This window comes from Rana temporaria, chromosome 2, assembly GCF_905171775.1.
Source record: "Rana temporaria chromosome 2, aRanTem1.1, whole genome shotgun sequence".
NCBI lineage: Eukaryota > Metazoa > Chordata > Amphibia > Anura > Ranidae > Rana > Rana temporaria.
The window spans coordinates 72,114,981-72,137,273 of NC_053490.1; the positions used below are offsets into that span (position 1 = coordinate 72,114,981).

General features: G+C 40.1%; 1 protein-coding gene across 1 annotated transcript in view; it reads right to left on the reverse strand.

Moving 5' to 3' along the window:
- Positions 1-383: 383 nt before the first annotated feature.
- FREM2 (FRAS1 related extracellular matrix 2) overlaps positions 384-22,293 on the reverse strand; it is a 249,492-nt gene continuing 227,582 nt past the window's right edge. The window contains exons 18-24 of the mRNA XM_040340373.1: positions 18,265-18,369; positions 13,791-13,918; positions 11,913-12,047; positions 9,850-9,976; positions 6,508-6,695; positions 5,842-5,988; positions 384-3,178 (exon numbers count right to left, since the gene is read on the reverse strand). Coding sequence (XP_040196307.1) covers positions 2,666-3,178; positions 5,842-5,988; positions 6,508-6,695; positions 9,850-9,976; positions 11,913-12,047; positions 13,791-13,918; positions 18,265-18,369 — 1,343 coding nt within the window. The 3' untranslated portion in view covers positions 384-2,665. The remainder of the gene's footprint in view (positions 3,179-5,841; positions 5,989-6,507; positions 6,696-9,849; positions 9,977-11,912; positions 12,048-13,790; positions 13,919-18,264; positions 18,370-22,293) is intronic.

Consider the following 22,293-nt stretch of genomic DNA (forward strand, 5'->3'; position numbering starts at 1 on the left):
AGAGGCTCAATGATTTCCAAAATAATAATAATAAATTACTTGTTCCCAAAATGTAACTAGAAAATGCACTGGTCTTTATACAAGTATAAAGAGGAACATGCAGAAGAAATGATTTTGTGCTAAATGTGGATTTATGATTGGTCACAATGGGATACTGCACATCATTGTTCTTTGCACTATGCTGTTAAATAAAGCCAAAATGTCTAGAATGACCTGGTAATATAATGATCAAAATTAATACAGTGATATTTTGATGCAGGGAGTTGCTCTGGTTGTCCATGGGGGAGTCAAAAATAAATTTGTTTCCTCCTCTGTTACAAAATTGGCAGCAGCTGCCCATGGGAATTTCTTTTGCCTTCCTCTAAAGCAAAGTCCAGTTTTTCGCAGCTGAAGATTATAAACATCAGTCTTTTTTATTTAACACTAACTATGTAACTACATTCCTAGTGTTGGTTCATGGGAACCTTGTCTCGTGTTTATTCCTATCATTTCTACAGCAGTGAGGATACCCTGTAAATAACCCATGCATGCCTTTTATCTTCCTGTACCACCATAAGCTTCTTTGCCCATCATGGCCTTTATTTAGTAACATAGCACAAAGGGCAATGGTGTACAGTAACCTAAAGCAAATGAATATCTGCTTTTGGCAATTTTGTATAATTGGACCAACAGGAACGGATTCCGGATTGGTTGCTAAGCGTTACTGGACCACAGTTCTTTGCCCTATTAAAGTGCACCTGCAATTTGGAAGCAAACAATCTGTATACTATAAAGCATCAAAAATGAGAAGACAGACACTTGCCTTTTATTCTAAAGTTTTTGAGTATTTTGGAAGGATGATGATAAAGTATATTTAAAACCATTTTTTTTTTAGAATATTTTTCCTTTACCACATGATCTTGGGACACGTTTAGAATTGTTTGTTATCATTCTAAATAATATCACTTTAAACCACTTCATCCACACATTTAGCTCTTCCTGCAAAGATGTTAAACTCAGTCTTTTGCATGTGCATTTATTATGGCAGATCTGTGGAGGTTAGGCTGTGGAAGGATTTGGCACTTTTGAGTAATTCTTTTTTTTTTTAATGCACAATATTCTTCTACTTACATTAATACAGCATGAAGATACCATTTTTTATTCATTTTTTTCTTGTTAGATATTTAACTACTGCAAGCGTTTAGTTTTCATGGATCATTATTTTATATCCCCCCAAAAAACAATTCTGTTCTCCTCAATCCCACTTACTGAAGTTCAAATAAATCCAACCGAAAGGTGGCTTTACAGTAATAACCTGTGTGATCAGGTTTGTGAAAATTACTTTTACACATAAACTTCGAGTTACGAATGACTCAAATGCCGGCCACTTGTGCTCTACGCTGGTCCTGGATACCTCAGAGAACCTCCGGACACATCTTACACTGCAGTACTACATGTACTTCATGGCCAGAAGAGCCCCAGATAACATAACAAGCACCCGGAACATCCCACATCCATGCACAGGTGGAAGGTACACTTATGAATGCAGTGTTCCGACCCGAAGTTACACTTACAAAAGCAGTGTTGCGACTTACGAACAACTTCGACTTATGAACAAACCTACAGTCCTTATTGTGTTCGTAACTCAGGGACTGCCTGTATTATAAGATCCATGCAAAAGAATTCAGGTGGTCTGTCTTTCCTAAAACAAATATATTTTGTTTGAAAAAAAGAAAAGAATGCACGGTAATGAAAATACAGTGAAGTTAATGAATTATCCTGACCTAAACGTGACGTTCTAAAGTTATGCTGGTCAAACCTAGACCTTGCCACAGAGACATTCAAGAGAACGGACTTAGATTTACACCGTCGTAACACACACTAATTTTCTGAAAGAACTTTTGTATGACATGTACCTGAGAATTTTAATGTAGTCAATAAATGTCATTATAAAAAACCCTGAAAGAACCAAGTACAATGTACATCTTCTCCACTTATCTCCTTTATTCCTCAACTATAGGTGTACTTTAAAACAAGTCCACTGTGTAATAATGACCACATATGAAAAGCTAAAATTACACTATGAATAAGCCATGTACTAGCACTTTGTAGCTATTAGGAATCTTTGGCATGCAATGGAACAACATGATTGCAAATGCATGTGCGGTAACTGGACCATGTCATCAGTTTAAATATTGCAATGGACAAAATAATTAATTTAAGTATCTTCATACTCATCAAAACTCTCTTGGCAAACACAATACTTATTTGAAATGTGTAGTATCATCATTGAACCTCCGAGGTTAACTAAGAACAAGCTCTCTCTCTAAGAAGACAGATAAGCTATCAGCACCTTTGCATATTTTTCATTTTTTTAAATAATATAAAAGAAATACAAGAGGATGATCCTCATTTATAGTTATAGTTCAGCGCCTCTTCATGTTCAGTGCATGAGTTCAGGTTGTCGGGTTTATTAAACGTCCATCTGTACAAAGTCAATGGTTTCATGCGCCTGTCTCATCTGCGCTCCTCATGGTCCATCCAACACATTAAATAGAGATGAGGTATTTAAGAGCAGACTGACCATGTGGCACAGGGTACGTATATGTGTTCTGGAAAAAGATATTTACTGGAAATATAGTTATTTTGAGGCACTCTACTATGGCTTGATCAAGGCTACACAATGTCAAACCTCTGAGCTGTCGGTACTGTAACCACGATGCGGCATCATGGGCTCACTACTTCCTGTTTCTTGGCCTTCTTCCTTCTTTTTAGATTTCTGCTTGCGTCTAAGCAGGAAAACAACAATGGCTATCAAACAGACCACAAGTAGTAATATTGCTGCCAGGATGACTACAATGATAACCACGTTGACCTCGCTTTCATTTTTATTCAGCTCTCTAGGAATAATCCCATCAACAGTAATTTCCTTCTCTGGAGCAGTCTTCTTGTTGCTGCTATCCAGTATTATGTGTTGGATATTGGTTCCTCTGTTGTTATCCATGCCAATATCCTGAGCAATCGTTGGGGCTTCACTGACATCTCTTTTCTTACGAGCTGCTGAACCCCCTGAAGGACCAGAATTCAATACTGAATGGTACTGATAATCAACGCTTCTTTTTCCAATGCCTCTGTTTGCATTTTCTTTGGACCTTACAGTATATATTGTGTGTATATACCACTCTCGTCCTGTAGACACCTGTAGAACATTCAGAGAATATGCTTTTAAAGACATTAATGTGAGTAATACACATTTTTCATGCATTTAACAACAACAGACCAACAAGCACACCAAAATTACTCCTGATGTCCCAGCTCAGCTACAGTATATGGTCAAATGTTTGTTGCCATCAGGCCATTACGCCTATATGAGATTTTCAAACATCCCACATAACCATGAGTATTATTTTGGATTTGGTTCCCCATTTGCTGCTATAATAGCCTCCACTCTTCTGTGAAAGCTTTCAACGAGATTTTAGAGTGTGCTTGTGGTAATTTGTGCCCATTCAGCCTAAAGAACATTTGTGAAGTCAGATACTGATGTTGGATGAGCAGACTTGGCACACTCTCCAATTATTCCCAAAGGTGTAGGACAGGGCTCTGTGTAGGCCACATACGTTCTTCCACACCAAAACATATCTTTTTAGACCTGGCCTTGTGCACAGGGGCTAGTCCGAGTTTCCCATCGAGCATCTCCCTGCAGGGATGTAGTCCCAAGGGAGGGGGCGAGCACGCTGACTAACCCCCAGCCAGAACAGCTCGGATTATAGGGGCAAGCTTACTGAGGAGAAACAGGAAGTGAGAAATTCAGACAAAAAAAAAACATTTAGAAGGGAAATTGAAAGAAAAGGTAAGTGAACCAACAATTCACTAGCTTAAAAGAAACATATATAGAAAATAAAAACAAACCTTTACAACCCCTTTACCGGAGCCGTCGGTAGCGGCGGAGGGTGTGGGAGAGCAGTGGGAGGGGGTGGAACTCTCCCGCCGCCGATAACGGTGATCTTGCGGCGAATCCGCTGCAGAGACCACCATTATCGTTTTACAGGACCGGCCACTGAAAAGATGGATATCTCGGTTGTGGCAGCAGCTGCTGCCGTTTCCGAGATATCCATCTTTATACTGCTAACGTATATGTACATGAGCCGGTCGGTAAGTGGTTAATGGCATCCTCTTAGTCTGTAGGATTCAATATTGAGTTGGCCCACCCTTTGCAGCTATAACAGCTTCAACTCTTCTGGGAAGGCTGTCCACAAAGTTTAGGAGTGTGTCTATAGGAATGTTTGACCATTCTTCCAAAAGCGCATTTGTGAGGTCAGGCATTGATGTGGACGAAAAGGCCTGGCTTGCAGTCTTCGCTATATTTCATCCCAAAGGTGTTAAATCGGGTTGGGGTCAGGACTCTGTGCAGACCAGTCAAGTTCCTTCACCCCAAACTCGCTAAACCGTGTCTTTATGGACCTTGCTACGTGCACTGGTCCAAATGATTTGGTGGAGAGGTCATTATGGCGCAGGGTTGTTTTTCTGGGTTTGGGCTTGGCCTCTTAGTTCCAGTGAAGGAAACTCTTAAGGCGTCAGCATACCAAGAACTTTTGGACAATTTCATGCTCCCAACTTTGTGGGAACAGTTTGGGGATGGCCCCTTGCTGTTCCAACATAACTGCGCACCAGTGAGTGAGTCCTGACCTCAACCCAATAGAATACCTTTGAGATGAATTAGAGCAGAGACTGCGAGACAGACCTTTTCGCCTAACCTCACAAATGCGCTTCTGGAAGAATGGTCAAATATTCACATAGACACACTCCTAAACCTTGTGGACAGACTTCCCAGAAGAATTGAAGCTGTTATAGCTGCAAAGGGTGGGCCAACTCAATATTGAACCCTACAGACTAAGACTGGGATGCCTTTAAAGTTCATATGTGTAAAAGCAGGTGTCCCAATACTTTTGGTAATATAGTGTATGATTTTAGAATACAATTGTACAATTTTATTATGTTGAATATCTTTGATGGATGTTTTATAAAAGTGCAAATTAAAGATAATTTATTATGTCTATATAAGTCTAGTTTCTGTTGGATTTTCTCCTCTTAGGCACATTCAAAGTCCAGCTTTTATGTTTAGGCTTTTTTGGATGTCTGGTCTATGTAATAATTTATATCTTCGACCCTTATGTTGGGTACATGCACTCAAAATAGTCTAATGCCGTGTACACACAAACGGTTTTCATGACGTGAAAAATTCAATTTTTTAAATTGGTCATTAAAAACGATCGTGTGTAGGCTCCAGAGCATTTTTCTCGACGGTAGAAATGGCCATTAAAAATTTAGAACACGCTCTATTTTTTCTCGTCGTTTTTCACGTCGTGAAAAGCGGTCGTGGGTAGGCTTTAACGACAGGAAAAAAATGCACGCATTCTCAGAAGCAAGTTATGAAAAGGGAAATTTGTATAATCAGCCCAAAGGGTGGCAACAATCGAATAGAACTTCCCCTTTATAGTGCCATCGTACGTGTTGTACGTCACTGCGCTTTGCTCGAGCATTTTTTTTTCACGATCATGTGTATGCAAGGCAGGCTTGACAAGAAGCACGTTGAGAAAAACTTTTTTTTCCCAAGACATGAAAAATGGTCGTGTGTACGCGGCTGAAGTAGTGATGAGGAATAGTACCCATAAAACTATAGCGGTCTTACCAGTTTCATACTATAAAACTGTGAATTCTTATCCTATAATGAGGGGGGATGAGGAGGGTACAGGGGTGTATGTTTTAATGTAAAACACTTTTAATGCAGAGTCTACATTCATTAGTAACATTTATACATATCAGTTCTGAGCATGACTAGTGATTTTGTAAGCAACAACATACCTGGAACAAAGGAGTGGAGTCAATTTTAAATCCATCCGAACCCGGCTGTCTGACTAGAGGCAACGCCTCTGGATCATCTGCAGCAAGCCTGGCGTTAAACACCACACTGCCAAACCTGGTAGTCTGAGTTTCTGGCTGTGCTTTGTCCTGTGGGCAGTCAATTGACACAAATTATTACAGACATATACAAAATGCAGGAATACATCAAAACAAAAAACAAAATAATCAGATGTAAATCTACGGCCATGAAACTACTTATTATACCCTTGACACCATAATAAATATTACACTTTTTTTTAATATTTGTGGCTTAGGGCCAGACGCTGAGCTTATTTGAGTATGTTTATAATTTGTATTTAATGTAAGGTAATTGAATTCCAAAAGTCGCATATTAGTGCAGCCACACATACAAGAAAGCCGTCAGAAGGTCCGGTATGATCTTAGCACCCCTATGAATGTATTTTAGCCAGCCCTTCCAAATAACATTAGCAGACAAGTTTTTCCAACTTGTCTGTCAGATTTTGAGATCCACACCCAATGTAGCAGAAAACAGCTGAGAAGAGTTAATGCAATTACAATAATAATGTAACTCAATCTTATGTAACAGTAGGGAAAGTTGATAAGTCTTAAAACCAGCTTTGATTGTAAGGTTGCCACTAAACTCACCAAAATTTTTATTTGGTACAGAAGAGATGTCGAATCAGCAAGGCAGCCATATTCACCGTTGGACGGGTTATATTTTGGGACATAACCATCTGCTCCAGTGCACAGGAAGACCTTCTCAATATTACAATAAAATGAATTACCCAAGTTCTGTACAGGGTCCACCATCACCCGACCATAAATGATGTCACCTGTAGTATAAATATTTAGTCACAATCTGGTTTATACATAATATAAAGACAGGCTCTTTACTGAAGCTCATAGGCCAAATTCAGTAATAACAACATTTTATGAGATATCAAATTTGTATAATCACGGCAAAAACTGGCTCTTTTTAAACTAATAAAAAAACAAACTGGACCCCTGATTTGTTTAGATCCCCTACTTAATATTTGGTCAAGTTACATCTGCTTTTGGAACTCAAAGATCAAGCCTGTCTGGAGGTATGCAAACTCTAATGGCACTAAGGCCTTGTACAGACAAGGGGTTATCCGATGGAAACGGTCTGCCGGACCGTTTCCATCGGACATTTTTCCTCCGGATTTTGATCTGATGGCTTGTACACACCATCAGATCAAAATCCGCGGTCACGTGTCGCGACGTGTCCGCGCCGTCGCCGTGACGATGACGCGGCGACGTGCGCGATGCTGGAAGGTAAATTCTTCCACGCATGCGTCGAATCATTCTGACACATGCGAGGGATGGGGATCGGACGGACTTATCCGGTGAGTCTGTACAGACGACCGGATAAGTCCGAGGGACAGGATTCCAGCGGATAGATTTCTTAGCATGCTAAGAAATTTGTATCCGCTGGGAATCCATCGGCTGGACAAATGTCTGCCGAAAATTGTCCGCTCGGGCCTACACACGACCGGATCTATCCGCTGGAACTGATCCACGGATAAATCCCAGCGGATAGATCCGGTCGTGTGTACGGGGCCTAAAAATTTGAATAATTTGCTGACACATCTATTGGATGTGACTGTACTCTTCACTGGCTCTCATCCTACCTATCCCACCACAGCCTTAGTGTCCCCTACAATTCTACTTCCTCCTCTCCTCTTCCTTTCTCTGTTGGGGTCCCCCAAGGTTCTGTTCTGGGACCTCTCCTGTTTTCAATCTACACCTCCCCCCTGGGTCAGCTGATAGCCTCCTATATTCCAATATAACTTCTATGCTGATGACACCTTAATCTATCTCTCCACCCCTCAGCAGAGTAACAGATGTAGCATGATGTCAGCTCTAAAGAGCAGGGCCCTCTGATCCCTCCTGTATTGTAACTGTACTGTCTTCCCTGATTTTGTAAAACGCTGTGCAAACTATATAAATTCTGTATTATAATAATAATAATAATAATAATAAAAAAATACATGCCGTATCCATATCGTTAATGTTCCATAAAATTACAATGCTACTTAGCAAGATTACAACAATCAGGATGCTCATTTGGATAACTTTTCTATTTTCTTATTTTGCGGGGTTAATTCGTGTTTAGGAAAAAACAATATAGGCTACAAATACTGATGCAGGTTTTAAAGTGTCCTAAAGTAACAGTGACCATGCTGCCCAAACTATTGTATTAGGGTTGGGAGGATAGCCACTACCAGCCCAGTGGGAGGAGTAGTATGATGTGCATGCGGTATCCATGTTGTTATTGTTCCACAAAATTACAATTCCACTTTTAAAACAAACTTGTAATTTGGAAAAAGTTAGACAAGTGACAAGAATACCTAAAAGCATGTGACTAAGGTTGACTACTATCTTTCGATGTGACCAGGGACACCTGGGGCAGGGACATCTTTGTATCATTATACCAGACTACAACCCTTCTTCATTATTACTAAATAAAAATAACTCTTTGCATCTGTACCTTAGGAAAAATACAACACTCAGGACATTCTTATGGCTTATTTCTCTGTTTTATGATTTTGCTATACAGTGGAACCTTGGATTACGAGCATAATCCGTTCCAGGAGAATGCTTGTAATCCAAAGCAAGCACTCGAATATCAAAGCGAGTTTCCCCATATAAGTCAATAGAAATGAAAATAATTTGTTCCACATTAACTTCTATGGCATGCAATACCGCATGTGGCCAGAGGTGGGGGGCGCCGGAGAGATTTGGAAATACTCAGAGACCGTTCGGCTGCATTTGAAAACTGTTGGAAAGGCTCATAAACACTCAGGAACGGAGTATTTCGGAGTATTTCCGAACAGCTGCAGTCAGCTCCAGCGCCCCCCGCACCTATGGCCAAATGCGGTGCTGCACACTGCAGAGGCTTGAATCCAGCTTGTTTTGCGAAACAACACTCTCAAACCGAGTCAGGATTTAAAAAAAAAATTGCTCGTATTGCGAAACGCTCGTTAACCGCTTTACCCGCAATCCGGGTTCCACTGTATCATGGGTTAGTTAAAGGATGAGTTCCCCTTTGGAAACATGTTACATGTTTCACCTATTTTCATATAACATGTTCCCACTGCTGCAGCTGCTCTCTTTTCTGTGACAGCAATATAGGGAGAAGTTCCCCACAACACCTGTCACTTCTTGAAAACAGTGCAGAGTTCTGTGATTGAATGAACTACAAGTGCCGACATCCTTTGCGGCTATCGGCTTGTAGTTCTGTAGCTGTTGAGCGCTCTGCTAGTTAAGTCTTCCTGTCAGTGCGGTGTACGGGGCAGACAGCTTACACTGACAGTCTGCAGGAGATCATTTGCATCTGATCAGTGGTGCAATGCTTTCCAGACTCCTAAAAAAAAACTGTAACTGCACATATTTTTACTTGCAAAAACATGTACATTTTTTTTTTTTTAAAACTGAACTTATAATTTAATCTTTGGAAAACGAGGTTTCAAATACCGATGCAGGTTTGAAAGTTTTTACATTATTTATGTCATACTCCCTGGAGAATAGGATGGCCACAGAACATTTCATTTTTACAATAACTTCCTACAAAAAAGATTTAAACTTTTCTTGAGAAAGGGTCCATTCACATCACATGTCACATGTGGTGGGACTGCGTTGGGCAGCTATTCCAGCATAGTCATGGTAGAATGCCTTGTCTCCCCATCTGCCTGGTTTACAGCACTGCACTGTAGTGGTGTGTGATGATGTTCAAATTGAACCTCATGAGATGTCTGCGTCATCTTAATAAAGTTTAAAGAAAAAAAAATGGAAATGTGCGATGCAATGAGATTGGCGCATCATCATGGCACTGATCCATCCAGGCCACACTGCACCAAACAACCCCTAAGTGATTATCTACCCATTTCTAAGTATACACAATACGTTTAGTACATCGAAATACTGTTATTTCATCCCAAGTGTACAAGTGTACAGATATCATACCTTCAGTAAAAGCTATGTCACTTTCTTGGCCAAATCCCATCGATCCATCCGACAACCAGAGAGACTTTTTAGATAGAAGTATCAGCTGGGTGTTCAAATTAAACTCTGCAGCCACTGGATCGCTGACCTAGGGAGTAATGGAAAGCAATGCATCACCTGTATTAGTTTCTGCGATCAGAGGTTTCTCAGGGTTAAAAAATAAACAGAATATGGAGAGTGGTAAAGGCTCATATCAGTAGGTAATGTATTCCTGTATTTAACATGGGTTTGAAACGCATATCAAAACCCAGGTCAGAAAATTCCTAGTTGTATGTAGGGCTTTGTTTAAGGTATCCACTCAGGAAGAATTACACACACACGCCTCAGCCAAGTGGAGACTTTATGGTTGTTGTTTAGAGTGGGAACAGTTACAATAGTTAAAGAAGTGGCACACAGCAGTACAGTGCAGAACGGCTCTCTATATGGTATCACAGTGTAATGTTACCAAAGGACAGCTTCTGCAGGAGGGGTGGTGGTATGCAGTGTAACCGGCTAGCACTAGCCCACTGTAAACAGATCCACAGGAAGTTCTTTGGCTCCAGGCAGTATCCCTTAGCCCTCGTACACACTACTATTTTTTTTTTTATTCAACCTAGCGTGTTGAACGAAAAAAAAAAAGACAGCTCAGATTGGAGCAACTGTACTAATAACTCAAAGTTAGTACATCGACCTACCCTGCTGTGCTATTGTGTTCTGACAGGGGGACGACCCCAGAACCCTTCGGTCAGCGCTCTCTGCCATTGACTGAGATCGGTGATCGAGAGCTGGTCGGCATACCATTTTTGGCATGACCCTTCGGCTTCTGTTGGACCAGCTGCCATACACACAGGCCAAATGTCTCCCAGTTTCTATTGAACCGACCAATGGCGCCAGACATTCGGCCCATGTGTACTAGGCTTTATGCTGTCCCTAGTCTCCAGGAACATGACCCTGCACCAAGTACTGTCCATAACCAGCGGTTTCTTCTCCCTAGCCTTCCACTCACTCAAAGTGATTCTAATTGACAAGGGATCCCCATTAAGATAGCCCTTAACTCTCATGAGAATTTGATATCAAAGCAGACTCCACTTCCCCTGTAGTATCAGCATGGTCCTACCTATAGGACAAAAGTGGCAGACCTGCTTGCTTTTGCACTGTGTTTCTTCAGATGTAGCGTGTCTAATTGAAGTGAGTTTGAACTTCCAGGCAAAACAGATCTAACGTAACCTTTTCCTGTCAAACGCTGACTTTTCCATTAGAACGTATGCCCTATCTAGTAGACTTGCAGTGACATAACTGGATCTGTAATATGCTAAGAGACTAGTATCTCTTTTACATAGATTTTCAAAAAAACAATAAAAGACTATTAGTACCCTATAACCAGATATGTGAAAAACAATAAAAGACTATTAGTACCCTATAACCAGATATGTGAAAAACAATAAAAGGCTCTGGGTGCCCTATAACCTCTTCCTATCCAAACATTATATATTTTTTGGATTAAAGAATGTATGTCAGGTGATCCTGTGCCAACTCTTTTTATTAGACTTAAGTATAAGGCTAGGTTCACACCGACACGGTGCGAATTGAATGAGTTCTAGTGTGATCTCAAGGATCACAGCCAGTGCGCCTTCATGCGAGTTCAGCTGCAAATCCAATGTGTTTTGGATACAGCTGAAATTTTGATTTATGACCTGGGGTCTCTCTCTAGAAAGCAGCTCAGAAACACAGCACAGACTATTACAAAACGCACTGGAATCGCATTGTCTTTGAATAGCTATGAGTTTTTCCTGCAGTTTGCACTGCATCACTTCGAAGATGCACGGGACCCTTTTTACAATTGCATTGCATTCTGACTGCATATATGTGAACGACCTCTATGGAATATCATGTAGTTTTACTTGTCACTTAAATGCATTTCGAAATTGCATCACTGTGAACCAGGGCTAAGAGTCTATAAAAGTAGGACACGCTAGTTAATTCAGACTGTAATGTCCTGAATTAAGTAACATAAGCCATATAGATATTAGTTTAAATGTAGAAACCTGTTGGAATCTGATGTCAACGTCGAATGTTATTGGCTCCCGAGGATTACACACGGCTGGTAGGCTATAGACTTGATATGGAGCTGTGGTACAGGGGATGAGTTTCACAGTATACGTTCCAGAGTAATCCCGGACCTGTTGAGAACATTATAAGAAAGACAATTATCAGAAAGGTTTTTTAACACACACATATATATATATTTTTTGTAACATAAGTTAAAGTTATTCTCGAAAACACGACATTATAATCACAATGTGCTTATCCGATCTGTACCTTCAACAGCTCTAGTGTTCCAGTAGCTTTCATCGTAATAAAAGTTACTTACAAAGTAAAAATCTTTTTGGTGGAAGGAATTTCTTAAAACCTAATTCCAGCTTGCGCCAATTTTTTTTATCCCTGACAAAGGCTAAAAACATAAGAGGAGCTCTTCAGCTGCTTTACTTACCTTATCTCCAGCACTGTCCTCCACAGATTTAGAGGTACAGTGATACGGCACCTCTCCTCTTATTTATTTTTTGCTATACTTCTTATTTGGGACACAGAAAAACTAATGCTCCTGTGACCCAAGTTGCGATATTGTCCACTATCAGCTGGCGGCCAGAGTTCTGAAAGATCCTGACAATATGGTCAGGATCCACCCAGTTGCCTCATTAGCTCTGCCTTTCAGGGTGTTGCTCAGAGCCAGGGCCAACCATGTCTGTCACATCCATGGGCTGGTGCTTTAGTGTGAACAGAACAGAGTGGGGGTCAGGAAGTGTTGCTGTTTAATGCTCCGATCAGACTGAAAGATGACTGATCAGACCACGCAGCTCTTGCTCTTAGAGCTGGCATGGGACAGCTGCAGCATCACAAAGATGCTGCAGCATGGAGGTATGTTTTTTCTTATTTTATAAACCCACACCAAATTTCTTTAAATGAACCCCAGCCTCATTCATCCCACTTTCTGCAAAACCAAGGGAAGTGTCAAAGCTCCACCCCCATTCTGGAATCACAGAAAATACGGACGGGTCCTGGGTAAGGGTAAAAGTGAACTTACACTTTAAGGACCTTCCTAGGGCCAAAATTGATAGTGAGCAAAAGTACGTTCGGCCTTCTACAACAGTCCCAGTTTCTCATGGGGTGGTTTACAGCACAAAAAAAGTTATCATATGCCCTGACCTCTTACCGTAACCTACAGTAATCTGTAGGTTAACCATAAAGCTTTATTAAACCTAAACCCAAAAATGTAATATATTGCAGCTTAGACATCATTAGATGTGGTGACTGAATTTGTTTTCTCTTTTTTTAGGCTTTTTCCCCCTCTGTTTTTACCTAGTGATCTGCCCAGTAACACACCTCCTGTATTAGAATGCCCCACTCTGGATGAATGAGAACAGGTGGCACAGCAGACAGCAGCATTTTTAGTTTGTGGGGGAAGGGACTGCTAAATGTATTAGCAGATTTAGACACACTAGCAAATTGAAGCCAAACTCAGCTCACACTTTATAATCAGTTACAGCAAATAGCTATTTCCTTTTGGTATAAATATTTTACATAAATCAATAAAAGCTGATCATTGTAAGCACCCATATCAGTGGTAAATGGTTTGTATTATCCCTGTAAACGAATACACCTGGAAGAGAGCTTGTTCTTCTGAAACACAACAGACTAACGGTCAGGATCACCAGATGAGAATAAAAGGAAGAAAACTAACACAGCCACCACATCTAAGAATTAGAAAGCTGCAATTTCAGCAATTTTTAAGTAGAAAAGAACATGCACTTAAAATACTAAAAACATTAAAAACATTTTGATTAGGTCAATAAATAGACAGACTTCTGTATCTTTGTACTGTAAAGAGCAAAAAGTGTTTTATGTAATGCCGACCCTTCTCTTACCGCAAATTCAGAAACAAAGCTCCACTGCTGAACTGGCTGGTTAAAGGTTGGTTCACTGCGTACAAGACCTAGTGTAAAGATCAGCTCAGGGTGATCAGCTGACATGACCATAGAGCTCAGTGAGGATCCTAGAACAAACAGACTTAGGTTAATACTTACATAATTTAGTATATATAAATATATGCACCACACAAAACTTTTTTCTTTTAGTTTTGTCAGGATTTTGGAAGAGTAAATACTTCTGCTAAACCATGACTCCTGTCCATGACCCCGCTGGGGAGCAGTTGTCACCAATACAGGAACAGACAGACAGTAAGGATAACCTCACAGATGTTCCAACCCTTTCCCAATTTTATTTAAAAAACAAATGCCGCAATGTGTGTTTGCACTTGGGAGATTTCTCATCACTTCCTGTCCAGACAGGAAGTGGGAGGAATTCTCCCAACTGAGGACACCAAGAAAAAGGTTTTAGCATGGGTTAATCTTTAACATTGGCATGTTCAATTTAAAAAATACATTCCTGAGCTTTTTTAACATGACCAGCATTATAGCATTCCTTCAGTGATCAGGCATAGAACGTTCAAAAATAGATCAGGCTGATTTACAGCCAAGCAGGTATCTGCAAATAAATGTGATCCATAGTCCCCACTACATCAGTATTATCACTGCTAGATATACAGTACAGACCAAAAGTTTGGACACACCTTCTCATTCAAAGAGTTTTCTTTATTTTCATGACTATGAAAATTGTAGATTCACACTGAAGGCATCAAAACTATGAATTAACACATGTGGGATTATACATAACAAAAAAGTGTGAAACAACTGAAAATATATTTCATATTCTAGGTTCTTCAAAGTAGCCACCTTTTGCAGCAGACACATCTCTAGAACTGTTAGAAGGAGACTTTGTGAATCTGGCCTTCATGGTAGAATATCTGATAGGCAACAAGCAGAAGAGACTTGTTTGGGCTAAAGAACACGAGGAATGGACATTAGACAAGTGGAAATCTGTGCTTTGGTCTCATGAGTCCAAACTTGAGATCTTTGGTTTCAACCCCCGTGTCTTTGTGCGACGCAGAAAAGGTGAACGGATGGACTCTACATGCCTGGTTCCCACCGTGAAGCATGGAGGAGGAGGTGTGATGGTGTGGGGGTGCTTTGCTGGTGACACTGTTGGGGATTTAATCAAAATTGAAGGCATACTGAACCAGCATGGCTACCACAGCATCTTGCAGTGGCATGCTATTCCATCCGATTTGCGTTTAGTTGGACCATCATTTATTTTTCAACAGGACAATGACCCAAAACACACCTCCAGGCTGTGTAAGGGCTATTTGACCAAGAAGGAGAGTGATGGGGTTCTGCGCCAGGTGACTACCTCTTGAAGCTCATCAAGAGAATGCCAAGAGTGTGCCAAGCAGTAATCAAAGCAAAAGGTGGCTACTTTGAAGAACCTAGAATATGAAATATATTTTCAGTTGTTTCACACTTTTTTGTTATGTATAATTCCACATGTGTTAATTCATAGTTTTAATGCCTTCAGTGTGAATCTACAAGTTTCATAGTCATGAAAATAAAGAAAACTCTTTGAATGAGAAGGTGTGTCCAAACTTTTGGTCTGTACTGTATATCAGTTCAATGGCTGACATCCTCATAAACAGCTTGTGGATACCGGTTTCATAGGGCTATGAGGAAGGCTGATACAGCCGAAACGCGTTAACCTGTCACATTTGTGTTTTACCATGTAGCTAATAAAGATTTGCATTTTATTGAATGACACCAAGTAGCCAGCTTAAACGTACTACTAATCCTGCCATTTAAGTGTGGAGACACTTCAGCCAGAGCATCGGCCTGGCCACAGGAAGCTGTATTTGCAGTTGAGCAAAGGTAACATATTTTCTTTTATTATCTGCTTCATTGGTTCAACTGAGTGGGCCAGTGTCTTTTTTCAACCTTATGTAACTATATACATAATTATGCACTTTGGAATCAGATTTGCACTTCAAGGGGGAAGGGGGAAGAAACAAAAAATTGTGCCCCTTCTCAAAACAATCACACAGATTCAGCCTTCTGACTAATGTGAGAGCTTGAATGCTTCCTCATACCTTCACAATCATCCAAAAGCCCCTCATTATTTTGCTGGGCAACTGGAAGCTGGAGGGAGCAGGCACGTTCGGTCACTACGAAGAATGTTGCATCCTATAGTTTCCTGTTTCTAGCAAGGTTTTTTTTTTTAGAGTGACTTTTTATTTGAGGGAATATTTCAGATCCATCATTTTTTATTTGCTATACAGAGGAAGCTACTGTATATACTGTATATAACATGCTGTTTACCAAGCATTGTTTTGTATATATTCCAGTTGACAAACTTTAAGCAGTGAATTTATAAAGAATTCTCATAGCCATTTGTCCAGTGAAAGTGCACTTACTTTTGTTAATGGCAAAAAAATATTTTAAAAGGCTCTATCTTGTGCTAATCGAATAGAAATTGTTGATTTACAAAGAAAAATACTGCATTTGGCCACTAGATGGAGCTAAGTATCAGAGGAATTTCCAATGATACTTAGCTCTATCTAGTGGTCAAATGCAGTATTTTTGTTTAAAAGTCAATGATTTACATTTATAAATCAAATAGTGTGGTGATATATTAAAACAACATGATAAAAAATATACCGTACTTAATGTGCATAAAACTCTAATATAAATTAATGATAAAAATCTCAATTCATAAAGTGCAAAAATGTAAAATAAATGCAATTTTACAATTCATAATTTTTTTATGAAATATAAATTTGCATTTATTTCAGATTTTTGCACTTTGTGAATTGAGATTTTTATCATTAAAGCGGGGGTTCACCCCCAATTTTTTTTCTAACATTACATTCAGGCGAGTTATGATAATGACATTATCGAGTTGCCAAAAGAAGCCGGACTGCGAGTCGGCTCTATACGGCGCCTGCGCACAGACGTTCGGCTTCCTTCGGCAACTCGTGACGCGCTGTATGCGCCGGTCGGAAGCATGTCAATCAATTAGGAACGCCCAGTCCCGCAGATTATACCCGAAAGCCGCGGTGAACATATATATGTATAAAACGGTATGTACGGCAAGGATTTAAAAAAAAAAACCAGCGTAATGTCATTATCATAACTCGCCTGAATGAAATGTTAAAAAATGTTTTTTTGGGTGAACCACCGCTTTAATTTATAATAGAGTTTTACACACATTAATAACGGTATACTTTCTGTCTTGTTGCATTAATTTAGCGCCACACTATTTGATTTATTTATGCACAAATTTGGTATCACAGATTTTGGGGTAGGCTGCTGTTTTTGTTAAAATCTTCCCCAGCACAGAATTATTTTTGTTTTTATATAATGATTTACATTTGTTATTGCCCTTTTTTAGTAGATCGAATGTACATGCACTTTCACTGTGTGAATTCTTAATAAATCAACTGCCAAAAACTGGCCAGATGGATAGAATTTCAAATTAAAATTCTTAGGAAAAGTCTTAGGAAAATTTGTATGAAAATTCTAAGAGCATTTATTTATCGTTTGTAAGATTCTGTTTGCTTTTGACGCTTGATTTTGGAAGGAAAAGATTCCACAGATTGAAAACTGAACAAAAAAAAACACAGTTAAAAATGAATTTGATCAAAATGTTTTTTCCATCCTGCTTCTTCAAATTTTCTCATCACTACAGTTGAAAACGAACATCGATTTGACCCCACTAATGAAATGAACACATTTTCTTTTTCTTAAGGATTTCATTAGAAATTATACCTATCTATGGCCAGCTTAAAGGATATGTAAAGGTTTGTTTTAAAAAAAAACTTACCTCCTCTGTGCAGTTGGTTTTGCACAGAGTGGCCCGGATCCTCCTCTTCTGGGGTCCCTCAGCGGCGCTCCTGGCTCCTCCTCTTCTTGAGTTCCCCGCTAGAGAGCTGCTCTTCCTTGGACCACTTGTGTGGGCGCGCTCCCGTGTCCCGCTGCTGCGCCCATTGACACAGACAGCAGGACTCGGCCCCGCCCCCAGCTCCTGTGTCATTGAATTTGAATGACAGCAGCGGGAGCCAATGTCTGCGCTGCTATCTATGTGTCCAATCAGGACCCGAGACACCGGCTGGAGCTGGTGTGCTCATCCCCGTCGTTGGAAAGACCGGGTTCAGGTAAGTAAAAGGGGGGCACTGGGGGGCAGCTGCATCACATAGAATGCATTAAGGTGAAAAACCTTGAGGGTTTAAGAATAATGCTATTAGGAATCCTTAAAAGGTTAGTCAAAAGTGGTAGCTAATTTTTGGTAGCTATTAAAAAATTAAACCACTTGACTCATTCTTGTATCTCTATCTATACGACTTTCTGCACACCTGGCCTGGCAGACTTTCCTATGCATTGAATGCAAAACTCTTTCTTACTGTAGAGTTAAGGTATTTCAACTAATTCTAGCTGAAGTGATTAGTGTTATTCATACCGGGATGTGACATCAAGAAAAGACCATTAAAACGAGCCTCGGTCTTAAAATTGACCACCAAGCGTCCCTCTTCATTAATACGCATGCTGGTTGGGTACAGAGAACCTGAAAAAAAAAAAAAACAGTAGATGTAAATGTATGGTTTATTACTTTCATAGATAAAAAAAGTCTAGATTGAGCACTTGAAAAACCGATAATGAAACCAAAACTCAAATATTTTGGCCATATAATGTGCAGGAAGAATTCACAAAAGAACGATGGAAAACAAATGAAGACAAAATGGTAAGAGAAATGACAGAGGGCAAGGTGGATGAATAGCATATAAACTGTTTAACACTGTCGGCAGTGCCTATTGCAGGCAGTATAGCAGCCACTGACAAGCAATATGGAGGCGATCTTCCTCCATTTTTTTAATAGAAAAGAGGATTTTGTATAAAGAAAATGTGCAAACACGAACCAAGCTCTTGGCTTGCGGTTGCTGTGTGCTCCAATTGACCTCAATGGGTGAGTTGGACAGTCAGTGCCACCTGTCAAACACTGTAGGCTGAGAGTTAAACTTGCTGCACCGGCTTTAGAATTTAGGTGGGTGGTCGGGGGGGTACGATAAAACTGTGGCTCAGCTGCCTGTTTTTTATGCCCCCCATCTGCACATATGAAAAAGCATTTAGTGAAACAAAGAATAAGAACCTGGAAGAACAGAGAATGGTACAACCATAATTTAAGGAACATAGGAACATTTGATAACTATAGGCAGCAGCTGGGTAAAATACTGGTTCACCGACAGATGGCAATGTTGCTATTCCAAAAGATTCATTGGTTTACAAACATTCACATCAACAATCTTTAACCCAAGAACATGATAGTCTGCATGACTCAAATCTGCCAATTAAAACTCAAACAAAATGAAGCTCTCACTAAAGTTTTCATACATTTCTCCATGGAATAACATTTTCGGTCATAAACCATATTAAAAAATTTTGAGAAACGACTAACAGAAAATTAAAATAGAAGCTTCATAAGTCTTAATAGGTCTGAAAAGATAATTGTCTCTTTATTACAATCACTATGCGTGGGTTTATTAGCATAAAACAATAGTTAAAAAAAAGATACATTTTGAAATAGTGTTTCAAATTAGTTCTTTGTTAAAATTGATACGAAAACTATGGAACTGGCTGGAAAATGCAGTCTCAAGATGATTTTTTTGCTGGTTACAGAAGGCAAAACGACCACCATTGTAGGAACTAGGGGTGATTACTGGTTGGTATGAGAGTCTCTTGCCTTGTCCCCTCAGGGTAACTATCAGCTCCAACAGGCACCAGGTACAGGATCCAGTCCTGGAGATACCTTGCCAGTTTAATCCTCTAAGGACCCACTATGTAGTCATGAGCAGAAGATTTTGGTTCCAAACTGTAATCATTTAAGGAAGGCTGAGATTGTCAGATTTAAGTACGTAAACATTTGGGATAGCAGAGGTTTGAATTTTTTTTTTATCAGAGGGGCAGGCAGGGTTCACTTTGTTTGAAAGATCACACATCCTTTAAATACTATTTGCGTCCCCTTGAGATTTTCTCTCACTTGCTTTCTGTGCACACCCATGACCATCAAAGGGAATTGCATGTTGTAGAAAGCAAAAAACTAGACAGACAGGCTCCAAATAACATCCTATAGACCAGGGTGAGTGAGTGAGAAACTTATATAGCGCAACACATGCAAACTAAATCGCCCCTGGGCGCTTAGTATCCATTCCCTGAGTAGACTTTTTTGCCCTCAGTAGAGATGGGTTTTGATTTTTCTTCTGAAGGCCAAGTAGTTCACCTCCAGTCGGATGCTGGTTGGTAGAGCGTTCCATAGTCTAGGTCCTTGGACTGCAAATCTTCGTTCTCCTTTGCACTTGTATCTGGCGTTGGGTATCTGCAGTAGATTTTGGTTGGTGGATCGCAGAACGAGATTGGGGTTGTGAGCTTTTCGTTTTTCGCATAGATATTGGGGGGCATTTCCTTGAACACACTTATGCATTAGACAGAGTGCCTTGAATGTGATTCTGTCTTTTACAGGCAACCAATCAAGGGATTGATTCCCATTGTTTTTTTCCCAGTCACAAGTCGAGCGCCCGTATTTTGAACGACTTGCAGACAAGTGATTTGGTATTTAGGGAGTCCAAGATAGAGGGCATTTGGATAGTCAAGTCTGGAGTTGATAATTGTTCTCACCGCGACTGCTATGTCTTCTTTTGGGATAAAGGGAGTGAGTCTGTGTAGTAGGCGCAGCAGATGGTGCGATCCGCTGACTACTGACCCTATTTGTGCATCCATTGTCATGAAGGTGTCGAAAATTACTCAGAGACTTTTGACTTTGGTGCTAGGGGTGATGGTTTTACCCAGAACGGGCGGAGGTGTCCATGTTGTTGAGGGATGATTCTTTCGATGAAACAGGAGAAGTTCTGTTTTCGAACCGTTGAGTTTAAGATAAGACCAGGGGTCCCCAAACTTTCTAAAGAAAGCGCCAATTTACTGTACATTAGAATTTAAGGGGGGCCAGACTGTGCCCAATGGAAGTAATAGTTGGCGTAAATAGTTGGCATCAGTGGAAGGAATAATGCCCCAATTATGCCCCATCGTTGGTGTCAGTAGAAGAAATAGTGCCCCATTGTTGGTGTCAGTGGCAGGAAGAACGCTTCAAGGGCCAAATAAAGACAAGAAAAGTGCCACAGTTTGGAGACCACTGCTATAGACAATGCCCTAAGAAAAGGGTCTAGGAGTGAGATGCAATAGTCAAAGGTTTTTCTAATCCAAACGAAAGTTTATGTAACAAAATGAATTCAAAGTATAGAAATGGCATGCTGCCCTCCTCAAGTTCAAATGTTTGTGCATTTACAGTATACTGTATGTATATAGTTAAATATATATAAGTAATTATTTTGGACTGCTGCAGTTTAATCCTGAATACAGGACCTAACAAAACACAGGGGGCTAGATTCACATAGATCAGCGGATCTTCAGATCCGCGTGACCTATGTGATTTGAGATCGCTGCCGCAAGTTTGAGAGGCAAGTGGGTAATTCACAAAACACTTACCTCCAAACTTGCGGCGGCGGATCGTAAATCCCCCGGCGGAATTCAAATTCCGCGGCTAGGGGGAGTGTAGCATTTAAATCAGGCGCGTCCCCGCGCCGATTTAAATGCGCATGCGCCGTCCGCGAATTTTTTTTCAGGAGATACACCGTCGTATCTCTTTGTGAATCTGGCCCCTATAAATAAAAAGTGCGTGTCTAGTGTTAAAAAAGTGCGCTGTCCCTTTAAGTAAAAATCCATTAACAAACCAGTGAAAAAATATCAGTGCATAAAATTATACATATAAAAATGAAATAGCAAAAGTGATGCATTCAAATAAATCTCCAAAACAGTGTATGTGCAAATCATATAATCAAAAAATCCATGTTCAATAAATTCATAATAAAAAATAAAATGTTCAGGTGCTCCAGTGCAAAAAAGGGTGATTTTTAGACGGTAGTCCAAGTATAGATGGCCTCTTACAAAACTGGAGATCTCAAATTAGAGAGATCGAGTGCTCTTAAAAATCTCCTTGATAGCCGAAAACTTTCACCATCAAGTATCCGGGTAGCTCAATAAACCCCGTCAGTAACATGTAGCCATAGTGTCTCCACAGCAGGAATATACGCCTGGAACTTTACTCCACACCCAAGTATTCAGGATCCATATGTGTCAGGAAAAACATACAGTATGCGTTATACAAAAAGCACGGCTGCAGGACCATTTGGCATGCTTGTGCATGATGACGTCACACTCTAGCTCTGCCTGACACGTTGCCCCACAACTGGCGTCTTCTGGGATTGGAGGCCTCTATATAATTTTATGCACTGATATTTTTTTGCACTGGTTTGTTAATGGATTTTTACTTAAAGGGACAGCACAGTTTTTATTTATAGTGTATAGTGTAGTGTATATATATATATATATATATATATATATATATATATATATATATATATATATGTGTGTGTGTGTGCTG